The sequence below is a fragment of the Nerophis ophidion genome, linkage group LG17, assembly GCF_033978795.1.
Source record: "Nerophis ophidion isolate RoL-2023_Sa linkage group LG17, RoL_Noph_v1.0, whole genome shotgun sequence".
Classification (NCBI taxonomy): Eukaryota; Metazoa; Chordata; class Actinopteri; order Syngnathiformes; family Syngnathidae; genus Nerophis; species Nerophis ophidion.
Window position 1 is genome coordinate 45,380,109 of NC_084627.1, and position 21,665 is coordinate 45,401,773.

A 21,665-nucleotide genomic window follows, 5' to 3' on the forward strand; every position below is an offset into this window, starting at 1 on the left:
CTATTGATGCTATTCGGCCATAGCATGGGTGTACCTAATGAAGTGGCCCATAGCATGGCTGCCTTATTAGCATGGCCGGTAAAATGTGCGGACCAAACGATCTGGACTATCGCATCTTGTGACACTGGAACAACTTAAATCCGTCGATTGGTAAGTGTTTGTTTCGCATTAAATGTGGGTATCTAGTTTCAAATGTACATACAACTAGCGTAAATAGCATTTTAGCATCGATTAGCGTAGCATGTTAGCATCGATTAGCTGGCAGTCATGCTGCGACCAAATATGTCTGATTAGCACATAAGTCAACAACATCAACAAAACTCACCTTAGTGATTTTGTTGACTTAATCGTTGCAAATGATTATCCATACATCTCTGCGCCATGTCTGTCTTAGCATCGCCGGTAAAATGTGAAGACACTCTGGTACATTCAATGGCGGTCTGGCGGCAGATTTCTTGCCAGTGGTGCAACTTGAATCCCTCCCTGTTAGTGTTGTTACACCCTCCGACAACACACCGACGAGGCATGATGTCTCCAAGGTTCCAAAAAATAGTCGAAAAAACGGAAAATAACAGAGCTGAGACCCGGTGTTTGTAATGTGAAAATGAAAATGGCGGCTGTGTTACCTCGGTGACGTCACGTTCTGACGTCATCGCTAAAAAACGATAAACAAAAAGGCGTTTAATTTGCCAAAATTCACCCATTTAGAGTTCGGAAATCGGTTAAAAAAATACATGGTCTTTTTTCTGCAACATCAAGGTATATATTGACTCCTACATAGGTTTGGTGATAATGTTCCCCTTTAAAACAAGGCAGAAGTTTTTTAACAAATATACTTATTATTTTTGGCCACTGTAACATTGCATACAGTTATATGTACACCGTATTTTTCGGACGATAAGTCGCAGTTTTTTTTTTATAGTTTGCGACTTATATGTGAAATTATTAACACATTACCGTAAAATATCAATATTATTTATCTCATTCACGTAAGAGACTAGACGTATAAGATTTCATGGGATTTAGCGATTAGGAGTGAGAGATTGTTTGGTAAAGGTATAGCATGTTTGATATGTTATAGTTATTTGAATGACTCTTACCATAATATGTTAGGTTAATATAGCAGGCACCTTCTCAGTTGGTTATATATGCCTCATATAACGTACACTTATTCTGCCTGTTGTTCACTATTTTCTTATTTATTTTAAATTGCCTTTCAATTGTCTTTTCTTGGTGTTGTATTTTATCAAATACATTTCCCCCCAAAAATGCGACTTATACTCAGAGGTGGGTAGTAAAGCGCTACATTTCCTCCGTTAAATCTACATGAGTAACTTTTGAGATAAATTGTACTTGTAAGAGTAGTTTTAATTCAACATATTTTTACTTGAGTATATTTATAGAGAAGAAACGCTACTTTTATTCCGCTCCATTTATCTACATTCAGCTCCCTACTGATTTTGTTTTGTCAGACAGACCTTCAAAGTAGGATCTATCACATGCCTGCGTTTCACCAATCAAATTCAGTCACTGGTGACGTTTCACTCCGTTTCACCAATCAAACAGAGCCAGGCGGTCACATGATTAACTACACACTTTTTTTTTTTTAAATAAACCTTTATTTATAAATGTATAACATTTACAAACAGTTGAAAATAATAATCAAAGTACGAAAACAGTACAAAACAGCGCCAGGGGGTTGTAAATTCAAAGTACCTTAAATAGAATGCAAAAAAATATATATATATAAAATAAACAAAATGGAAAGCCATAGGCTCACTCAATCTCCGTAAATAACTTAAATTTGGAACACAGCATCATCGTTTTCACAGCTTTTTGTTTGTTAGAGGTAGAGTGTTTTAATGTAGAGTTCTAAATCTTTTTTAAAGACACAAAAATGAATATAAAACTTAGCCAATAGTATAATGAGGTTGCAAAGGTAAAATTCATTTTCACATTTTTTTTCAATACAGTGTAAAACCTAATATATATTATTTAATATATATTATTGTTTTAGTTGCTTAAGAGATATTCCTGGCTGTGAATTTGTTTATTGCTATTTTTATGTTTTTGTGCATTACTTGTTGCCGTCATCATTAAACAAACAGGTTATTCATCAGTTACTCAGTACTTGAGTAGTTTTTTCACAACATACTTTTTACTTTTACTCAAGTAAATATTTGGGTGACTACTCCTTACTTTTACTTGAGTAATACATCTCTAAAGTAACAGTACTCTTACTTGAGTACAATTTCTGGCTACTCTACCCACCTCTGCTTATACTCCAGTGCGACTTATATGTTTTTTTCCTTCTTTATTATGCATTTTCGGCAGGTGCGACTTATACTCCGAAAAATACGGTAGTAACATAGGAACATAAAACACTGTACTTAAAACATATTCAAATCTTCGGCGTACCACTAGTGCACGGGTGTCAAACTTGTTTTTAGTGAAGGCCGCATTCTAGTTATGGCTGCCCTCAGGAGGGCCACTTGAAATGGTAAATGTTTATAAATATAAATGAACAATAGCCTCGTTTGCACAGGCCAGTGTTTTTCAACCACTGTGCCGCGTGAGATACAGTCTGGTGTGCCGTGGGAGATTATCTAATTTCACCTATTAGGGTTTTTTGCAAACCAGTAATTATAATCTGCCAATGTTGTTGTTGAGTGTCAGTACTGTCTAGAGCTCGGCAGAGTAACCGTGTAATACTCTTCCGTATCAGTAGGTGGCAGCCGGTAGCTAATTGCTTTGTAGATGTCGGAAACAGCGGGAGGCAGAGTCCAGGTCTAATGCTTAAACCAAAAATAAAGAAAAGGTGAGCGCCCCTAAAAAAAGGCATTGAAGCTTAGGGAAGGCTATGCAGAACAAAACTAAAACTGATCTGGCTACAAAGTAAACAAAAACAGAATGCTGGACGACAGCAAAGACTTACTGTGGAGCAAAGACGGCGTCCACAATGTACATCTGAACATGACATGACAATTAAGAATGTCCCCACAAAGAAGGGTTAAAAAAACTGAAATATCCTTAATTGCTAAACAACGTAGATGCGGCAAATATTGCTCAAAGGAAGACATGGAACTGCTACAGGAAAATACCAAAAAAAAGAGAGAAAATGCCAACAAAATAGGAGCGCAAGACAAGAAGTAAAACACTACACACAGGGACACAGCAAAAAAAGTCCCAATACGTCATGGTGTGATGTGACAGTACACCTACTTTGAGACAAGAGCTATAGTGATGCGTGCTCGGTTATGCTTTAAAGTCAATCCAACAACGACTTTTTCTGTCAAGTGAGTTTCGTTCTTTAATGATTTGTGCTGATGGTGTGCCTCCGCATTTTTTGTGCCTCGGCTCAAAAAAAGGTTGAAAAACACTGGCATAGGCAATTGTGTTTATTATCGTTTACCAACAGTTTGATGGATAACTTGCTTTAAAAGTGTAAGTCAAGGTGACAGGAAGATATTTATGTATTTATTTTTCATAACCCAAATAAAAAAAAATGGTTGGAGTGTTTTATTGCAAGACAGATAATAACTAAGTTAACAAAATGTCGGGTGCTCCAAAAACTAGATTCCCATTTAAATCGCAAGTTTTATTTAGTCTGCTTCTAAATTTTTTTTAATTTTCTAGAATCCATTGATTTTTTTTTTTATATTCTTTTTTTAAAGAATCCTTTTTTGGATTAAAAACATAAAATCATTATTATTGCTATCATTTATTTAGTCTGCTTCTAAATTGATTAAAACATTTTCTAGAATCCATTGATTTTTTTTAATATTCTTTTTTTAAAGAATCCTTTTTTGGATTAAAAACATAAAATCATTACTATTGCTATCATTGTTATTATTAATACTGTGGTTTTGCTCATTTTTGTATTTCCTTTTTTTAGTATGATATTTTCATGCTTTCTCAATAGCTTTGTAAATGTCTACCCTCAGTGTTTCAAAGCTCGCATTGGGTTGGAGTTCGGTTCCTCCATTTCCTTTAATTAGATTAACATTCTGTGATTTTTGTAAATAAAAAAAATAAAACACACATTTTTAAAAAGACCTTTTTAGTTCAACTCTGTGCGTAGAAATCATATGTCAGCAGCCAAGAGGAACTTTTGTATTGAAAAGCTTTGAGTAAAATGTATATACCAAATAATATATGACGAAGATGTTTTGCCAATTTTTGTTTTTTCTTTTTTTTAGTAGAATATTTTTATGCTTTTTCAATAGCTTTGTAAATGTCTACCCTCTGTATTTTAAAGCTCGGATTGGGTTGGAGTTTGGCTTGCCCCATTTTCTTGAATTAGATTAACATTCTGTCATTTTTGTAAATAAAAAAATTAAAAAAAAATTTTTTAAAAAGACGTTTTTATGCCAAAACTGAGCGTATAAATCATATGTTAGCAGCCAAGAGGAACGTTTGTATTGAAAAGCTTTGAGTAAAATGTATATACCAAATAATATATGACAAGAAATTTGTCAGAAAAAGAAGCTTTGCAAATTTTAGTTTTTCCCTTTTTTTAGATATTTTTATGCTTTTTCAATAGCTTTGTAAATGTCTACCCTCTGTATTCTAAAGCTCGGATTGGGTTGGAGTTTGGCTTGCCCCATTTTCTTGAATTAGATTAACATTATGTCATTTTTGTAAATTAAAAAATAAAAAAAAATATTTTCAAAAAGACGTTTTTAGGCCTTTACTGAGCGTATAAATCATATGTTCGCAGCCAAGAGGAACTTTTGTTTTGAAAAGGTCTGAGTAAAATGTATATACCAAATAATGTATGACAAGAAACGTGTTGAATGGAATCGCCATCCTGGAATCAGAATCGAACCATGAGGTCTAATATAATTGCAGTATTTTTTTTCCTGTCAAAATTTAAAAAACTAATACATTTAGCCAGAAAGTACTTAAACAAAGCACTTTGAAAGACCACAACAGGCCCTTGGGCCTTGAGTTTGACACGGGCGCACTAGCGGTTTTGCCTCATGAAAATATGCAATTAAAACCTCAGCTGGTGTTTGCAGTTGTGGGGAAACAATACTTTCATTTGCAGACATAATAATAATTTTTGTGACCTATTAGCAGTGATTGGACCATGTGGAGAGTGCAAGCATACTTCCTGCGGTGCTTTAGCGCTAAACCATTGGCGAGTCGCAGAGGGAACATGGAGCCTGGAGTATCTTCTTGACCCACTGTGGATCTAAAAGGGAACCGGATCATGGTAAGGATGGGTAACATGATGACCAATACGATATTTCATATAATGGGAGTTCAGTGTTTTTCCACAGATCTGTAATCTATTTGTGGTTGGGGGTTGGTTCCAAGATAGGGTTGTACGTTATACCGGTACTAGTATAGTATCGTGGTACTAATGAATCTAAAACGGTACTATACCCTGTTTGAAAAGTACCGGTTCGCAACGGGCATTACGACGCTTTGTCCTCACAGAGGAGCATGTTCAGCAGTGCACACCTTTATCTTTAGTTTTTAGGCGTCTACACCAGGCCTGGGCAATTATTTTAATTTAAATTGTGTTAGATGTAAATATAAACAGAATACAATGATTTGCAAATCATTTTCAACCCATATTCAGTTGAATATGCTACAAAGACAACATATTTGATGTTCAAACTGATAAACGTTTTTTTGTGTGCAAATAATCATTAACTTTAGAATTTGATGCAACACGTGACAAAGAAGTTGGGAAAGGTGGCAATTAATACTGATAAAGTTGAGGAATACTCATCAAACACTTATATGGAACATCCCGCAGGTGTGCAGGCTAATTGGGAACAGGTGGGTGCCATGATTGGGTATAAAAGCAGCTTTCATGAAATGCTAAGTAATTCACAAACAAGGATGGGGTGAGGGTCACCAATTTGTAAGCAAATTGTCGAACAGTTTTAGAACAACATTTCTCAACGAGCTATTGCAAGGAATTTATGAATTTTACCATCTACGGTCCGTAAAATCATCAAAAGGTTCAGAGAATCTGGAGAAATCACTGCACGTAAGCTATGATATTACAGACTTTTGATCCCTCCGGCGGTACTGCATCAAAAACCAACATTAGTGTGTAAAGGATATCACCACATGGGGTCAGAAACACTTCATAAAACCACTGTCAGTAACGACAGTTGGTCGCTACATCTGTAAGTGCAAGTTAAAACTCTACTATGCAAGGCCAAACCCATTTATCAACAATATCCTGAAACACCGCCGGCTTGGCTGGGCCCCAAGCTCACCTAAGATGGACTGACGCAAAGTGGAAAGGTGTTCTGTGGTCTGACGAGTCCACATTTCAAATTATATTTTGAAACAGAGGACGTGGTGTCTTCCAGAACAAAGAGGAAAATAACCATTCGGATAGTTATAGGCGCAAAGTGCAAAAAACAGCATGTGTGATGGTATGGAGGTGTATTAGTGCCCAAGGCATGGGTAACTTACACGTCTGTGAAGGCACCATTAATGCTGAAAGGTCCATACAGGTTTTGGAGCTACATATGTTGTCATCCAAGCAACGTTATCATGGACGCCCCTGCTTATTTAAGCAAGACAAGTGTTACAACAGCATAGCTTCGTAAAAAAAGAGTGCAGGTACTTTCTTGGCCCGCCTCAAGTCCAGACCTGTCTCCCATCGAAAATGTGTTGGAACGACTTAAGCTCTACATACAGCAAGAAGGGGAAAGAATTCCACTTTCAAAGTTTCAACAATTAGTTTCCTCAGTTCACAAACCTTTATAGTGTGTTGTTAAAAGAAAAGGTGATGTAACACAGTGGTGAACATGTCCTTTCCCAACTACTTTGGCACGTGTTGCAGCCATAAAATTTTAGTGTTATTATTTGCAAAAAAAATTAAGTTTATGAGTTTGAACATCAAATATGTTGTCTTTGTAGCATATTCAACTGAATATGGGTTGAAAAGGATTTGAAAATCATTGTATTCCGTTTATATTTACATCTAACATACTCCTTTGCTCGCAAAACCAGCAATGTCACGACGCACCGTCATGCCCGGGAACCGGTACTTTTTAAAGAGAGTATAGTACCGTTTTTGATACATTAGTACCCCGATACTATACTATAACCGGGTATACCGTACAACCCTATGTGATTCTAACATGTAAATAGTCAGCCATACAAATTGACTTTTCATTTTAACAGGCTATTATTACTCGAGCACCAACGATGAGCAAAGGTTGAACAGGAAGTGGATCAACATTGTTCTCACCGTCAGGTGCTGGGAGTGCTGAGATGCTGTCCTGCAAGAGGCAGCGCCGGAATTTCAGCGCCTGGCACGCCTGGTAAGACAACACGCACCTAAAACAGCCAAGAAAAAGGGTATTCGAGCCAGCGGTCTTGCACAAACGCACACACACGACGAGGTGGTGAGTGACAAGACAACAAAGCGTGGCGCGTGTGTAAATGTCAAAACAGGAAATGGTGTGATTGCAGCTCCGTGAAGGTAAATAAACACTTCATCTGTGTACCTGAACCAAATGTGGCCATTTCCGCATATGGCTTGTTTGTGGTCGGTGAAAGGCAGCACGTCCTGACACAAGCAGCAGTGCTCCTGGAACGTCTGCTTCTGCATCTTTTTCTTGATGTGTCCGATCAGGACCTAAGTGAACACAAACAGAAGTGAGGTTCATCTCACTTTGAACCTGCGTGAGGCCAAAAGTTTATTTAAACCACACATTTTTTTTTTTTAATCAAGCCAAACGGAAATGAGCTAGAAAGGGACAAATATGAGCAGTAAAATACATTTCATCCAACTGCAGCCTTTAGAATATTTGTTGACTGGCATTTTTTTCTTGTATTTACATATAGTTAATGCAAACTCAAACATTAGATCACAGGTGTCAAACTCAAGGCCAGGGAGCCAGATCTGGCCCGCAAAGACCTGGAAATGTGTCAATCAAGTACTTAATATTCTCTCACTTAACCTCTTAAGGCCCAAGCCGTTTTTTTACATGCTTTTTAATTTTTCTCTTTGCTATTTGGGCTTATTGGACCATAATTAGAATAATAACTAAGAATCATATTTTGGTATGATGTACTTAGTCCGTAAGTACACAAACGTGTACTTCATGTTTAGTGTACTGCAATGTTTTTTTCCCCAACTTCCATTGTATGTTATAGTCTAGTCTTCCGACACCACCAAATGTCCACATAAGAGGCCATAAGACCCCAATTCAGGAGTGTACACAATTTTGGAAATAAGAACTAAAAGGTGCTGTCCACACATCTGGCCACTAAGCCTTTAATTAATTTCATTTATTTTTTTCATTTTCACAGAAAAATGTACTACTTGAACTTACATGCCTTTTAAACTTTAATAGTATCCTATATTGCCACAAATATTACAGTATATTATCATACTTTCAGTACATGTTTTTGTGAAGTGAATTGAAGAGAATTATATTTTATATAGCGCTTTTCTCAAGTGACTGACTCAAAGCGCTTTACATAGTGAAACCCAATATCTAAGTTACATTTAAACCAGTGTGGGTGGCACTGGGAGCAGGTGGGTAAAGTGTCTTGCCCAAGGACACAACGGCGGTGACTAGGATGGCGGAAGCGGGAATCGAACCTGCAACCCTCAAGTTGCTGGCACGGCCACTCTACCAACCGAGCTATGCCGCCCCTAAATGTCTAAATTAAAAAATAAAAAAAATACTTTACAGCAAACTACCCATCAAATTGATAAAAATTACAATAAATGTAACGTTGTTCTTTACATCATATTACTGTAAATTGAAAAAAAAATACTGTTTTTGTGTTAAAATTCTGTTGACTGAGCTGCCAGTTTTTGACTGTAAAATCTATGGTTGTAGTTTTTAACGGTGTATTACTGTAAATGGAAAGATAATGGAAAAACTGGCAGCTAAGTTGCCAGAACAAAAAAAGAACTTTTACTGTTTTTCCATGAACAATATAATGTGCTAAAAACCATTGTCAATTTAACACAAAAATTCTGGCAAGTAAGCTGCCAGCTTTTTTCGTAAACCCCCCCATCTGGCAAAAAAAAACAGTGGTACTATTTTTCCATTTACCGTAAAATGTTGTAGAAAATAAAAACCCACCATATTTTACAGTAAAGTTTATTAAATGTAAATGTTTTACTGTAAAACTGACAGTCTACTTAAAACAATTTATACAATTAATAATGAAATCCAGAGGCATATTAATACATTATTCACTGTTACTAGTGGCCCTAACTGCCATGTGGCCCTCAATGAGAACCAGTTTGACATGCCTGGTTTAAATTGTGTATCATCGACTTCTCTGAACAGAGCCTGAGGTTGCAATAATACAATAAAACAGATACATTCAAGGAATCAATTGACTAGATGAACGTACTACATTCCCCACGCTGAGCATTCATGCTTCAGCAAGTCATTAATTATTTGCGAGAGGAGCGATCGCATTAAATAAATGAGACGTTTTGGTTGCATACACCAGTTGTGTGAATAATACAACATTGTGTACATATTGTCCTTATATTGACACGCGCATGCTGATTGTTTTGACTTTTGGACGACTTAATCTGATATTGTTAATTAGTATCAATATGTATTTTTTCTTATATCGTTTTGCTCCCTTTTTCAATTGTACTTTGTTGAGAAGTTTAAAGTTTCTAAGAACTTCTGCAAATACTTTTAGTGAACTTTTCTTTATTAAAACGACTAGCAAAAAATTGATCTTTTTGTGGTGTGATTGGAGACTCTACTCATCAGGGTTTCCCGCAGCGCTTTGTTGTAAAGGCGGCCGCCTTAAAGGGAAACATTATCACAATTTCAAAAGGGTTAAAAACAACAAAAATCAGTTCCCAGTGGCTTATTTTATTTTTCGAAGTTTTTTTCAAAATTTTACACCTCCCGGAATATCCCTAAAAAAAGCTTTAAAGTTCTTGATTTTCGGTATTTGCAATGCGACTGTCCATTTCCCTGTGACGTCATACAGTGCTGCCAATACAAACAAACATGGCGGTTACCACACCAAGATATAGCGACATTAGCTCGGATTCAGACTCAGTTTTCAGCGGTTTAAGCGATTCAACAGATTACGCATGTATTGAAACAGATGGTCGGAGTATGGAGGCAGATAGCGAAAACAAAATTAAAGAAGAAATTGAAGATATTGAGCGAATATCTATTGACGCTATTCGGCCATAGCATGGGTGTACCTAATGAAGTGGCCCATAGCATGGCTGCCTTATTAGCATCGCCAGTAAAATGTGCGGACCAAACGATCAGGACTTTCGCATCTTGTGACACTGGAGCAACTTAAATATGTCGATTGGTAAGTGTTTGTTTCGCATTAAATCTGGGTATCTAGTTTCAAATGTAGATACAGCTAGCGTAAATAGCATGATAGCATCGATTTGCGTAGCATGTTAGCATCAATTAGCTGGCAGTCATGCCGAGACCAAATATGTCTGATTAGCACATAAGTCAACAACATCAACAAAACTCACCTTTGTGATTTCGTTGACTTAATCGTTGCAAATGCATCTGCAGGTTATCCATACATCTCTGTGCCATGTCTGTCTTAGCATCGCTGGTAAAATGTGCACACTCTGGTACATTCAATGGGGGTCTGGCGGCAGATTTCTTGCCAGTGGTGCAACTTGAATCCCTCCCTGTTAGTGTTGTTACACCCTCCGACAACACACCGACGTGGCATGATGTCTCCAAGGTTCCAAAAAATAGTCGGAAATACGGAAAATAACAGAGCTGAGACCCAATGTTTACAATGGGTTGAAAATGAAAATTTTTGTATTACCTTGGCGACGTCACATTCTGACGTCATCCCCTCCAGAGCGATAAACAGAAAGGCGTTTAATTTGCCAAAATTCACCCATTTAGAGTTCGGAAATCGGTTAAAAAAATACATGGTCTTTTTTCTGCAACATCAAGGTATATATTGACGCTTGCATAGGTTTGGTGATAATGTTCCCCTTTAACAAAAAAGAGTCACCGCCTAAAGTCTTAAAAAAAAAAAAATGTAAATGTATTTTTTTTTTTTTGGTCCTGTCTAGCTCTGCGGGTTAGCAGAAAGGTGTTTAGCAGGTGAGCATAATGTAGTGGACTCTCCCCAAATTATAATAAACACCTCCCAGTCAACTACTATTAACATCACTATGAGCCCGTTGACGCTCTTGAAATATAAGCGGCAGCTCAGCTCGCTCGCAGTCCTTGAAGTGAAGGCTAATTACCGTTTAAGCGTAACGTTAGCTCATTTTGCAGTGGGTGCACACGGGTGTGTGTCATGGACAGCAAAACCCTGTCTGTCTGAGAGAAAGACAAGCATTATTGACTTACAGTTAACAACTAAGTTATTTCACTTTACCATTTTCCGTGTTGAAGCAGCAAAGACAGGTCAAACTACACTGTTCCTTGCACCCGCCCAACCTCTTCCCTGTCCTCCCGGGCGACTACCCCTTAAATAGACACCACCTTAAATAACAAATATTCCGGGGGAAACACTGCTCATGTTTATGTCAATGCCAATTTTGCCTGTCATTCACAATCCCCATGTAGGACAAGAACATTTATGTTTTTATTTTTTTCTATGGATTCTAATTTGTAAAATATCGTACGTACAAGGTGGCTAACAATGCAGCTAATAGGAGTACTCTATAGCACCCATAACATTTGGCACACACCTTTATGTTCCCTAAAGCTGTTGAGCTGATGATGGTCAAGATTCGGAATTTCTAAATCAGAGCTTTTTATAAAGAATCTGAAATGTATGACTAGAAAAGATGAGGATATTACCTCCACGTCCTTGTCGCTGGTATCTTTTGAGAGGTGGTCGGCCAGGCCCAACGTGGGGACGCATGTGTTCTCTGTGATCCGCGTGTTAAGGTAAACCACACCGAGCAGTTTCTTCATGTTCTTGTTGACCAGGTGGGTCTCCACTGAATCTATCAATGCCTTCGCCCGCTCCATCCGCTCCTCTGGATTCTCCAGCGTCGCCGCTTTGACGGCAGCGGCCTGCTCGCACTCGTTTTCCAAATCTTCCTCCTCGTCTCCGTCCTCTTCCTCCTCGTCGAGCACGGGCGCCTTGCCGGCCTCGTCGGACGGTTTCCAGTGGTGATCCGTCAGCGGCGTCTGGAGCGACTGGTACATCACGCGAGCCAAAAACAGCTTCAAGCGCCACAAATAGGGAGAGTCTACGTCCTGGATCTTCTGTTCGAGCTCTTGCTGCAACGCCTCTGGAATTCTTTTGTCTTTTAGGATGGCCCACCTGATGATATCTAGCAGGTCGGCCTGCTGGTACAGGTTCTGCGTGGGGGATTTTAACAGAAGTCCCGCCGCCGTTTCCGGCGATTTCAAGGCAATGAAGTGCACCTGGTAATTCCTATCAATGGGATGAAACATGTCCACCATTCCTTGAGTGCTGGCCAGTGCGACGTAGGCTCCGTTGCTGCTCACCGCGATACCGTGCAGCCGCCTCTCACCTAGAAACTCGGGGCCCAGCATGTCCTCTCGGTCGAAAAACAGAGTCTTTTCTGTAAATTTAGGCGTCAGCTTTTTCACCCAGCCGTCCAAGTAGCATGCGTACACCACCCCCTGCTTGGTGACGGCAAGCGAGGCGACGGGAAGCGAGTGGAGGCCCAACACGTGAGAGTTGTACACGTTTAGTCCACTAGGGGAAACCATGAGCAAACACCAGTAGATGTAGCAGCCGCGAGCGGCCACGATGAGGCTGCAGCTCAATTTCTGAACGGGGTGGACCAAAGGCACGCATGTGATGCTTTCAGCAGGGATGTGGTCAGACTCCTTCCAGAGGATGACAGGGTGACGCAGGGTGAAGTAGCCCTTAACCCCCGCCATGCTGACTGGCATGATCTTAACGCTGCCCAGCTCGCTGCCGACGATCAACCCGCTCATCCGTCTGTCGGCGTTTTCGTACTCCCACCACGCCAGATCGCTGGGTCTGCTCACCCCGGACTCGATGACGTCGAAAAACACAACATCGGCCCCGTTCTCGAACGGCAACGCAAACTTCCACAAAACGAGGTCACCGTTTTCCATCAAAACGGCGAGGAGGACCATCTCCACGTCCGTGCAGGTGTTGTCAGTCTGCACCTGTTTCGTCTTGTAAATGCCCGACCACTTCATCCTCACAGGGGTCTGCATCTGGAAACGGCGCTGCAGCTCCTCAAAGTTCTGCAGGTTTTTCTGAGGCTGCTTGTCGTCCTTTTTGGCGTAGCCTCGCTCCTCCAGCATGTCGCCGTAGGTCTGGGTGAGGTCCACTAGCGAGGTCCATGTGAAAGGCTTGCGGCTGTGATGGATGGCGAGTCTGTGGTCCAGAGTTAGGCAGGCGAGCAAGCAGCGTCCACTGGAGTCACAGCCCAATGGAGACCAGCTGGCGTATTTAACTCCTTTGGGTGCCACTCCCAAGGGATCTATCACTCTGTCCAGATGAAAAACTTGCCTTAAACTGGGGTCTGGGTGTGAGATGAAGTGCTGGATGGCCTTATCCTGCTTTTTTTCTGGCCCCACCTGCAAATTTGACAAGGAAAAAAATCATAATAAAGGGGAAATTAAAGCTATATTTTAAATGGGAACTGCATTTTTTTATTTTGCAATTTTGCCTATTGTTTACAATCATTATTTATGGACGAAATGACGACGGATGGATTTTTTTAAATACATTTTATAATTAAACTTAATTAAAAGTAGATGCTCTATTACGGATTAGGTCTCTGCTTTTTGCAGATGATGTGGTCCTGATGGCTTCATCTGACCGGGATCTTCAGCTCTCGCTGGATCGGTTCGCAGCCGAGAGTGAAGCGACCGGAATGAGAATCAGCACCTCCAAGTCCGAGTCCATGGTTCTCGCCCGGAAAAGGGTGGAGTGCCATCTCCGGGTTGGGGAGGAGACCCTGCCCCAAGTGGAGGAGTTCAAGTACCTAGGAGTCTTGTGAGGGAAGAGTGGATCGTGAGATCGACAGGCGGATCGGTGCGGCGTCTTCAGTAATGCGGACGTTGTACCGATCCGTTGTGGTGAAGAAGGAGCTGAGCCGGAAGGCAAAGCTCTCAATTTACCGGTCGATCTACGTTCCCATCCTCACCTATGGTCATGAGCTTTGGGTCATGACCGAATGGATAAGATCACGGGTACAAGCGGCCGAAATGAGTTTCCTCCGCCGTGTGGCGGGGCTCTCCCTTAGAGATAGGGTGAGAAGCTCTGCCATCCGGGAGGGACTCAAAGTAAAGCCGCTGCTCCTCCACATCGAGAGGAGCCAGATGAGGTGGTTCGGGCATCTGGTCAGGATGCCACCCGAACGCCTCCCTAGGGAGGTGTTTAGGGCACGTCCAACCGGTAGGAGGCCACGGGGAAGACCCAGGACACGTTGGGAAGACTATGTCTTCCGGCTGGCCTGGGAACGCCTCGGGATCCCCCGGGAAGAGCTAGACGAAGTGGCTGGGGAGAGGGAAGTCTGGGTTTCCCTGCTTAGGCTGTTGCCCCCGCGACCCGACCTCGGATAAGCGGAAGATGATGGATGGATGCTCTATTACGCCCATAAAATCCAATAAATAATCATTCAAAAAGCGCCAACAATTCTCCATTTACAGTTTGTGATTTGAATATTAGCCAACTATTAGTGATATTGTTATTATAAGTGCAAATGCAGACAAACTATTGTGGAAAAGTGATCACTACCGTGTGTTCCTATATTTACACGGCTGTCTTGAGTTTCTAATCATTTCTACAACTCTTTGTTTTTTTTTGTGATAGAGTGATTGGAGCACATTCTTGTTGGTCACAAAAAAAAATACATTCATGAAGTTTGCTTGTATTATGAATTTATTATGGATTTACTGAAAATGAGACTAGGTCAAAAGTATACATACAGAAATGTTAATATTTGCTTACATGTCCCTTGGCAAGTTTCACTGCAATATTACGCTTTTAGTAGCCATCCACTAGCTTCTGGTTGAGTTTTTGACCACTCCTCTTGACAAAATTGGTGCAGTTCAGCTAATTTTGTTGGTCTTCTGACACAAACTTGTTTCTTCAGCATTGTCCAATGTTTAAGTCAGGACTTTGGGAAAGTCATTCTAAAACCTTCATTCTAGTCCGATTTATAAATAAATAAATAAATAAATGGGTTGTACTTGTATAGCGCTTTTCTACCTTCAAGGTACTCAAAGCGCTTTGACACTACTTCCACATTCACCCATTCACACACACATTCACACACTGATGGAGGGAGCTGCCATGCAAGGCGCTAACCAGCACCCATCAGGAGCAAGGGTGACGTGTCTTGTTCAAGGACACAACGGACGTGACGAGGTTGGTACTAGGTGGGGATTGAACCAGGGACCCTCGGGTTGCGCACGACCACTCATCCCACTGCGCCACGCCGTCCCAAAAACACTAAAGCCCCGCTCTGCAAGAAGTGCTTTGACTCATAGCTAACTAGTAGTCCATTTTAGCTACTTCTAAATCATTAATCATGGTGAGAAATAAAGTATGTTTCTACAAGTATCATCCCTGCAGGACGAAGAATAGCTAAACATGTTTCGCTACACACTGTATAATACAATAGCTAACCGCTAACAGCAAGGTAGCGCTCCTGAATGTAAATAAATAAGTAGATTTCTACAAATATCCACTGTAACAAGTACAGGAGACGTATCTAGTCGATACTACAATGAATACTTGTATATGATACTACAATATATATTTTTTTTAATCACAAAATCTCATGTCAATTTTTCATTGTTTATAATGAAAAGGGTCCCTGGTTCAAATCCCACCTAGTACCAACCTCGTCACGTCCGTTGTGTCCTGAGCAAGACACTTCACCCTTGCTCCTGATGGGTGCTCCGCGGGCACCAGGTAGCCCGTAAAGACCAGATGAGTCGCTCACTGGCCTGTTCTAAAAATAGCTCAAATAGCAGCACTTACCAGTGAGCTGCCTCTGTTTTTTGAATTTTATTTATTTACTAGCAAGCTGGTCTCGCTTTGCTCGACATTGTTAATTCTAAGAGAGACAACACTCAAATAGAATTTGAAAATCCAAGAAAATATTTTAAAGACTTGGTCTTCACTTGTTTAAATACATTTGTTTTTTTTATTTAATTCTTATAATTTTCAGAAAGACAATTTTAGAGAAAAAATACAACCTTAAAAATGATTTTCGGATTTTCAAACACATATACCTTTTTACCTTTTAAATTCCTTCCTCTTCTTTCCTGACAATTTAAATCAATGTTCAAGTATTACTTTTTTATTATTATTATTGTAAAAAATAATGAATACATGTTAATTTAATTCTTCATTTTAGCTTCTGTATTTTTGACAAATAATATTTTTGAAATATTTATTCAAACTTATTATGATTAAAATTTAAAAAATATATATCCTGGCAAATATAGAAAATCTGTAGAATAAAATTTAAATCCTATTTCAAAGTCATTTAGATTTCTTTTAAAATTTTTGCTCTGGAAAATCTGGACGATATAATGATTTGTCTTTGTTAGAAATATAGCTTGGTCCAATTTGTTATATATTCTAACAAAGTGCAGATTGGATTTTAACCTATTTTAAAATTAATCTTTATCAGGAAAAATTTGTAATGATGACATTCTTTATTTTATTTTTTCAAAAATATTCAAATTAGCTAGTTTTTCTCTTCATTTTTTTCGGTTGAATTTTTAATTTTAAAGAGTCGAAATTGAAGATAAACTATGTTTCAAAATTTAATTTTCATTTTTTTCGCTTTTTCTCTTCTTTTAAACCATTCAATCATGTGTTTTTTTCATCATTTATCCTCTACAAAAAAACCTGTAAAAGGAAAAAAAATATATGACGGAATGACAGACAGAAATACCCTTTTTTATATATATATATGGAGATTTATTTATTAAAGGTAAATTGATCAAATTGGCTATTTCTGGCAATTTATTTAAGTGTGTATCAAACTGGTAGCCCTTCGCATTAATCAGTACCCAAGAAGTAGCTCTTGGTTTCAAAAAGGTTGGTGACCCCTGAAATAGAGGGACGGCGTGGCACAGTGGCAGTGCGCAACCCGAGGGTCTCTGGTTCAATCCCCACCTAGTACCAACCTCGTCACGTCCGTTGTGTCCTGAGCAAGACTCTTCACTCTTGCTCCTGATGGGTGCTGGTTAGCTCCTTGCATGGCAGCTCCCTCCATCAGTGTGTGAATGGGTAAATGTGGAAGTAGTGTCAAAGCGCTTTGAGTACCTTGAAGGTAGAAAAGCGCTATACAAGTACAACCCATTTATCATTATTTATAAACTCAGGAAAAACATTCCTTGACAAATGAGGACTTGAATTATGATGCATATATGACCCTGTAACTACTTGGTATGGGATCAATACCCCCATTTGTAGTATCACCCAAAACTAATGTAAAGCATCCAAACAACAGAAGAATAAATGATTATTACATTACAACAGAAGTGTAAAAAGAACATGTTCAACAGAATGTAAGCAGATTTTAACAGTAAATGAAACAGTGGATTAATAATTCATCAATCCATTTTCTACCACTTGTCCCTCATAATTTTGACCAAAAAATAGAATGGTAAATGACACCATATGTTACTGCATATGTCAGACGCCAATTTACTGTTCTGTATACATAGTGCATTCAGCGATTCCTTTACCACTTTTGACGTGTGTTTGGCGTCATTGTCCTGTTGGAACACCCAACTGCGCCCAAGACCCAACCTTCGGGCTGATGATTTTAGCTTATCCTGACGAATTTGGAGCTAATCCTCCTTTTCTCATTGTCCCATTTACCCATGCTTGATGGTATGAATGGTGTTCCTGGGATTAAATGCCTCACATTTTCTCCTCCAAACGTATTTCTGGGTATTGTGGCCAAACAGCTCAATTTTAGTTTCATCTGGCCACAGAGTTTTCCTCCAGAAGGTCTTATCTTTGTCCATGTGATGTCAGGACATAACACTCGAATAATGCTTTTTCTGGACGCCATGGCTTATTAAATGTCGTCAAGACCGCACTAAGTCAACAATACACCCCGAGTCTTCCACATAGACGTCAGCGTGCTAGTTTGAGTCGTCGAGCTAACAATGCTAGCACTTCATAGCTCGCTGGCACAACAAAAATGTTTTGTGTTTTTATAATGGAGACAAAGGGACATCCATCCATCCATTTTCTACCGCTTATTCCCTTTTGGGGTCGCGGGGGGCGCTGGCGCCTATCTCAGCTACAATCGGGCGGAAGGCAGGGTACACCCTGGACAAGTCGCCACCTCATCGCAGACAAAGGGACAATGTTGAAGGATAATACACGTAGGGGCCACGCAGCTAATCGTTTACCGGCCCGCCACACATTCTGCAAAAATTGCAAAATTGATACTATTGCAAAAAAAAAAATAAAAACATTTAAAAAAAAGTGGAATGAAGTGAAATCTAATGAGATAAAGTGGCAATGTTGACACAAATCTGCCATGCAGGCAGTTTTTTTGTTCTTTTTATCTTTATTTTCTTTTTTTCGATTGCTCAAACAAAAACAAAAAAAAATTCCATGTTATAATGAATTATTACTTAAAAATGATCACTTTAAAATGTTTTATTTGGAAAAAATATTGCATATGTTGTGTGTTTGCCATATAAAAACATCAAAGTTTTGACTGCCCGTTGCCGTGGGATGCCATATTCAAACTAATCTACAAAACTACTATTGATGTGCAAAACCGTTATTTTCAAATTAAAATGATTTATAACTTCTTACCCACGGGGAAAATGTTAAAACTATGGAATATGACTGAGTCAGATGATTGCCGCTTTTGCTGTCAGGAACCTGAATCCACCCTGCATTTGTTTTGGTATTGTCATATTGTGTCTTCTTTTTGGGTGGAAGTTGAAAAAAAAACGTGTTCAAGGATTGGTTTGTTTATGAAGCTTGATGTAGTTTCTGTTATTTTAGGAGAGTTTATTGACAAGCATGACTTAGTCAATTTTAATTATAGTACTTGGTAAAAGGTTTATTTTTAAGGCCTTTTCTTTAAAACATTTATTCAGTATTTTTTAACTTTAGAAAGATACATGATTGACAACGATAATGATGCCAAAAAACATGAAAAAAAGATGGGAAATCCTTAAAGGCTTATTATGAAAATGTAATAATGTTTATAGATATGCAACAACAGCAACATATATGCTATCTGTTGTTGTGTTCCCTATTTTTGAGTGTACAAAATGAAGGTGTGTGTTGTATCTGACTTGGACATAATATGGATTATACACAAATGCTTTTTATGAAAATGTAATTTTGTTTATAACTCATATGCAATCTGTTGTTTCCCCTAATTTTTGTTGTTGTACATGGATGAGGGTGTGTGTTGACATTGTCTGGACTGGACCTGGTTTTAAAAACCTTTTAGACAAGTCTAATTCCATTAACAACCTGGTCTGATGAAGATAAGGTTATTTTTTATTTTATTTTTTTTTAATAAAATAAAATGAGATTAGAAAAAAAGGAAAACAATGACATTTTTTTGGGGATAAAAAAGAAAGTAAAATCATATAAAACAATTACATAAAAAATAGTAATTAATGATAGTGTTAGTGGACCGGCGACACACACAATCATGTGTGTTTCAGGGACTGTGTCCCTTGCAGACTGTGTTATATATGTTGTGGGAACCAGCATTTTGGTAGTGAAGTGAAGTGAATTATATTTATATAGCACTTTTCTCAAGTGACTCAAAGCGCTTTACATAGTGACACCCAATATCTAAGTTACATTTAAAGCAGTGTGGGTGGCACTGGGAGCAGGTGGGTAAAGTGTCTTGCCCAAGGACACAACGGCAGTGACTAGGATGGCGCAAGCGGGAATCGAACCTGCAACCCTCAAGTTGCTGGCACGGCCGCTCTACCAACCGAGTTATGCCGCCCCATCAGAAAGAAACAACCCTTTTTTGTGCGAGTGGGTGTGGATGGGGGAGGGAGGGGTTTTCTTTGGGGGGTTGATGTACTGATGGAAAGTGTATCTTGTGTGTTTTTGTGTTGATTTAATAAAAAAAATAAAAATAAGCTTTGACAAAAGAGCGTTGACGGCGTGCCGCAGTGTAAGAGTGGCCGTGCGCAACCCGAGGGTCCCTGGTTCAATCCCCACCTAGTACAAACCTCGTCACGCCCGTTGTGTCCTGAGCAAGGCACTTCACCCTTGCTCCTGATGGGTGCCGGTTAGGGCCTTGCATGGCAGCTCCCTCTATCAGTGTGTGTGAATGGGTGAATGTGGAAGTAGTGTCAAAGCACTTTGAGTACCTTGAAGGTAGAAAAGCGATATACAAGTATAACCCATTTATGTTCTTTACCGGATCGGTGCGGCGTCTTCAGTAATGCGGACGTTGTACCGATCCGTTGTGGTGAAGAAGGAGCTGAGCCGGAAGGCAAAGCTCTCAATTTACCGGTCGATCTACGTTCCCATCCTCACCTATGGTCATGAGCTTTGGGTGATGACCGAAAGGATAAGATCACGGGTACAAGCGGCCGAAATGAGTTTCCTCCGCCGTGTGGCGGGGCTCTCCCTTAGAGATAGGGTGAGAAGCTCTGCCATCCGGGAGGAACTCAAAGTAAAGCCGCTGCTCCTCCACATGGAGAGGAGCCAGATGAGGTGGTTCGGGCATCTGGTCAGGATGCCACCCGAACGCCTCCCTAGGGAGGTGTTTAGGGCACGTCCAACCGGTAGGAGGCCACGGGGAAGACCCAGGACACGTTGGGAAGACTATGTCTCCCGGCTGGCCTGGGAACGCCTCGGGATCCCCCGGGAAGAGCTAGACGAAGTGGCTAGGGAGAGGGAAGTCTGGGTTTCCCTGCTTAGGCTGTTGCCCCCGCGACCCGACCTCGGATAAGCGGAAGAAGATGGATGGATGTTCTTTACAAGTGTATGTAAACTTTTGACCAAGACTGCATTCTGATTGCTGGAAATTCAAACTTAGCTTGTTCCCGTTGTGTCTGAAACTTTGCAACTTTAGAGCATTATTACCCGAATCTGGCGAGCAGCAGCGTGCGTGAGAATAGAAGTCCTGTGCAGGATGAGCTCCTGCTGGCTGCTGGTGACGTCACACATGAGTTCCAGGAGCACCAGGGCGCCGCACGTGCACACCGACATCCGGTGGTCCTGCGACCACACGAGCGGCTGCGAGCCGATTACCGGAGACAACAGCGAGACCACCGGGTCCCGTTTCACAGGTAAGTCGTCCGAGCCAACGGCTCCGCTGTCGCCGGACTCTAAGTCCATCTTAACGGCTTCGTTTGGGGCGGATAACAAACATGACGAGCCAGACACCGCCATGTTTGTTGTTTGGCGGAAGTGACGTCAGCAACCACGGCAGCGGCGGAAATGTCTTTTCGACTATTTTATTATTTTTATTTTTTACTAATGATTTGTTTAATCTGCTGATCTAATACGTAACATCCAGCATTTTTATTTTATCCTTTTTTTTATTTTATAAACTGCCCTCATATATTTGTTGGAACATTTTTCATCACCGAAATGCCATCCATCCATCCATTTCTACCGCTTATTCCCTTTTGGGGTGGCGGGGGGCGCTTTTGCCTATCTCAGCTACATTGATTGAAGGCGGGGTACACCCTGGACAAGTCGCCACCTCATCGCAGGGCCAACACAGATAGACAGACAAA

General features: G+C 40.1%; 1 protein-coding gene and 1 long non-coding RNA gene across 4 annotated transcripts in view; one reads left to right on the top strand and one right to left on the bottom strand.

Annotated features, from left to right (window-relative positions):
- The window catches only part of LOC133536486 (uncharacterized), a 64,717-nt gene extending 51,756 nt beyond the window's left edge, over positions 1-12,961 (top strand). The window contains exons 5-6 of one of the 3 annotated variants that reach the window (XR_009802471.1): positions 5,083-5,218; positions 7,162-12,961. This is a non-coding gene — a long non-coding RNA (uncharacterized LOC133536486). Of the gene's footprint in view, positions 1-5,079; positions 5,219-7,161 lie in introns of all 3 variants that reach the window. The other 2 variants (XR_009802472.1, XR_009802470.1) reach the window with 2 other exon arrangements.
- gtf3c4 (general transcription factor IIIC, polypeptide 4) lies at positions 1,565-21,333 on the bottom strand. Its single transcript, XM_061877047.1, has 5 exons — positions 21,007-21,333; positions 11,781-13,514; positions 7,488-7,618; positions 7,229-7,317; positions 1,565-5,197 (listed from the first exon to the last, which is right to left on the bottom strand). The coding sequence occupies exons 1-5, from the start codon at positions 21,313-21,315 to the stop codon at positions 5,133-5,135; spliced, it is 2,328 nt and encodes a 775-aa protein (XP_061733031.1). The 5' UTR covers positions 21,316-21,333; the 3' UTR covers positions 1,565-5,132.
- Between the last annotated feature and the right edge of the window lie 332 nt (positions 21,334-21,665).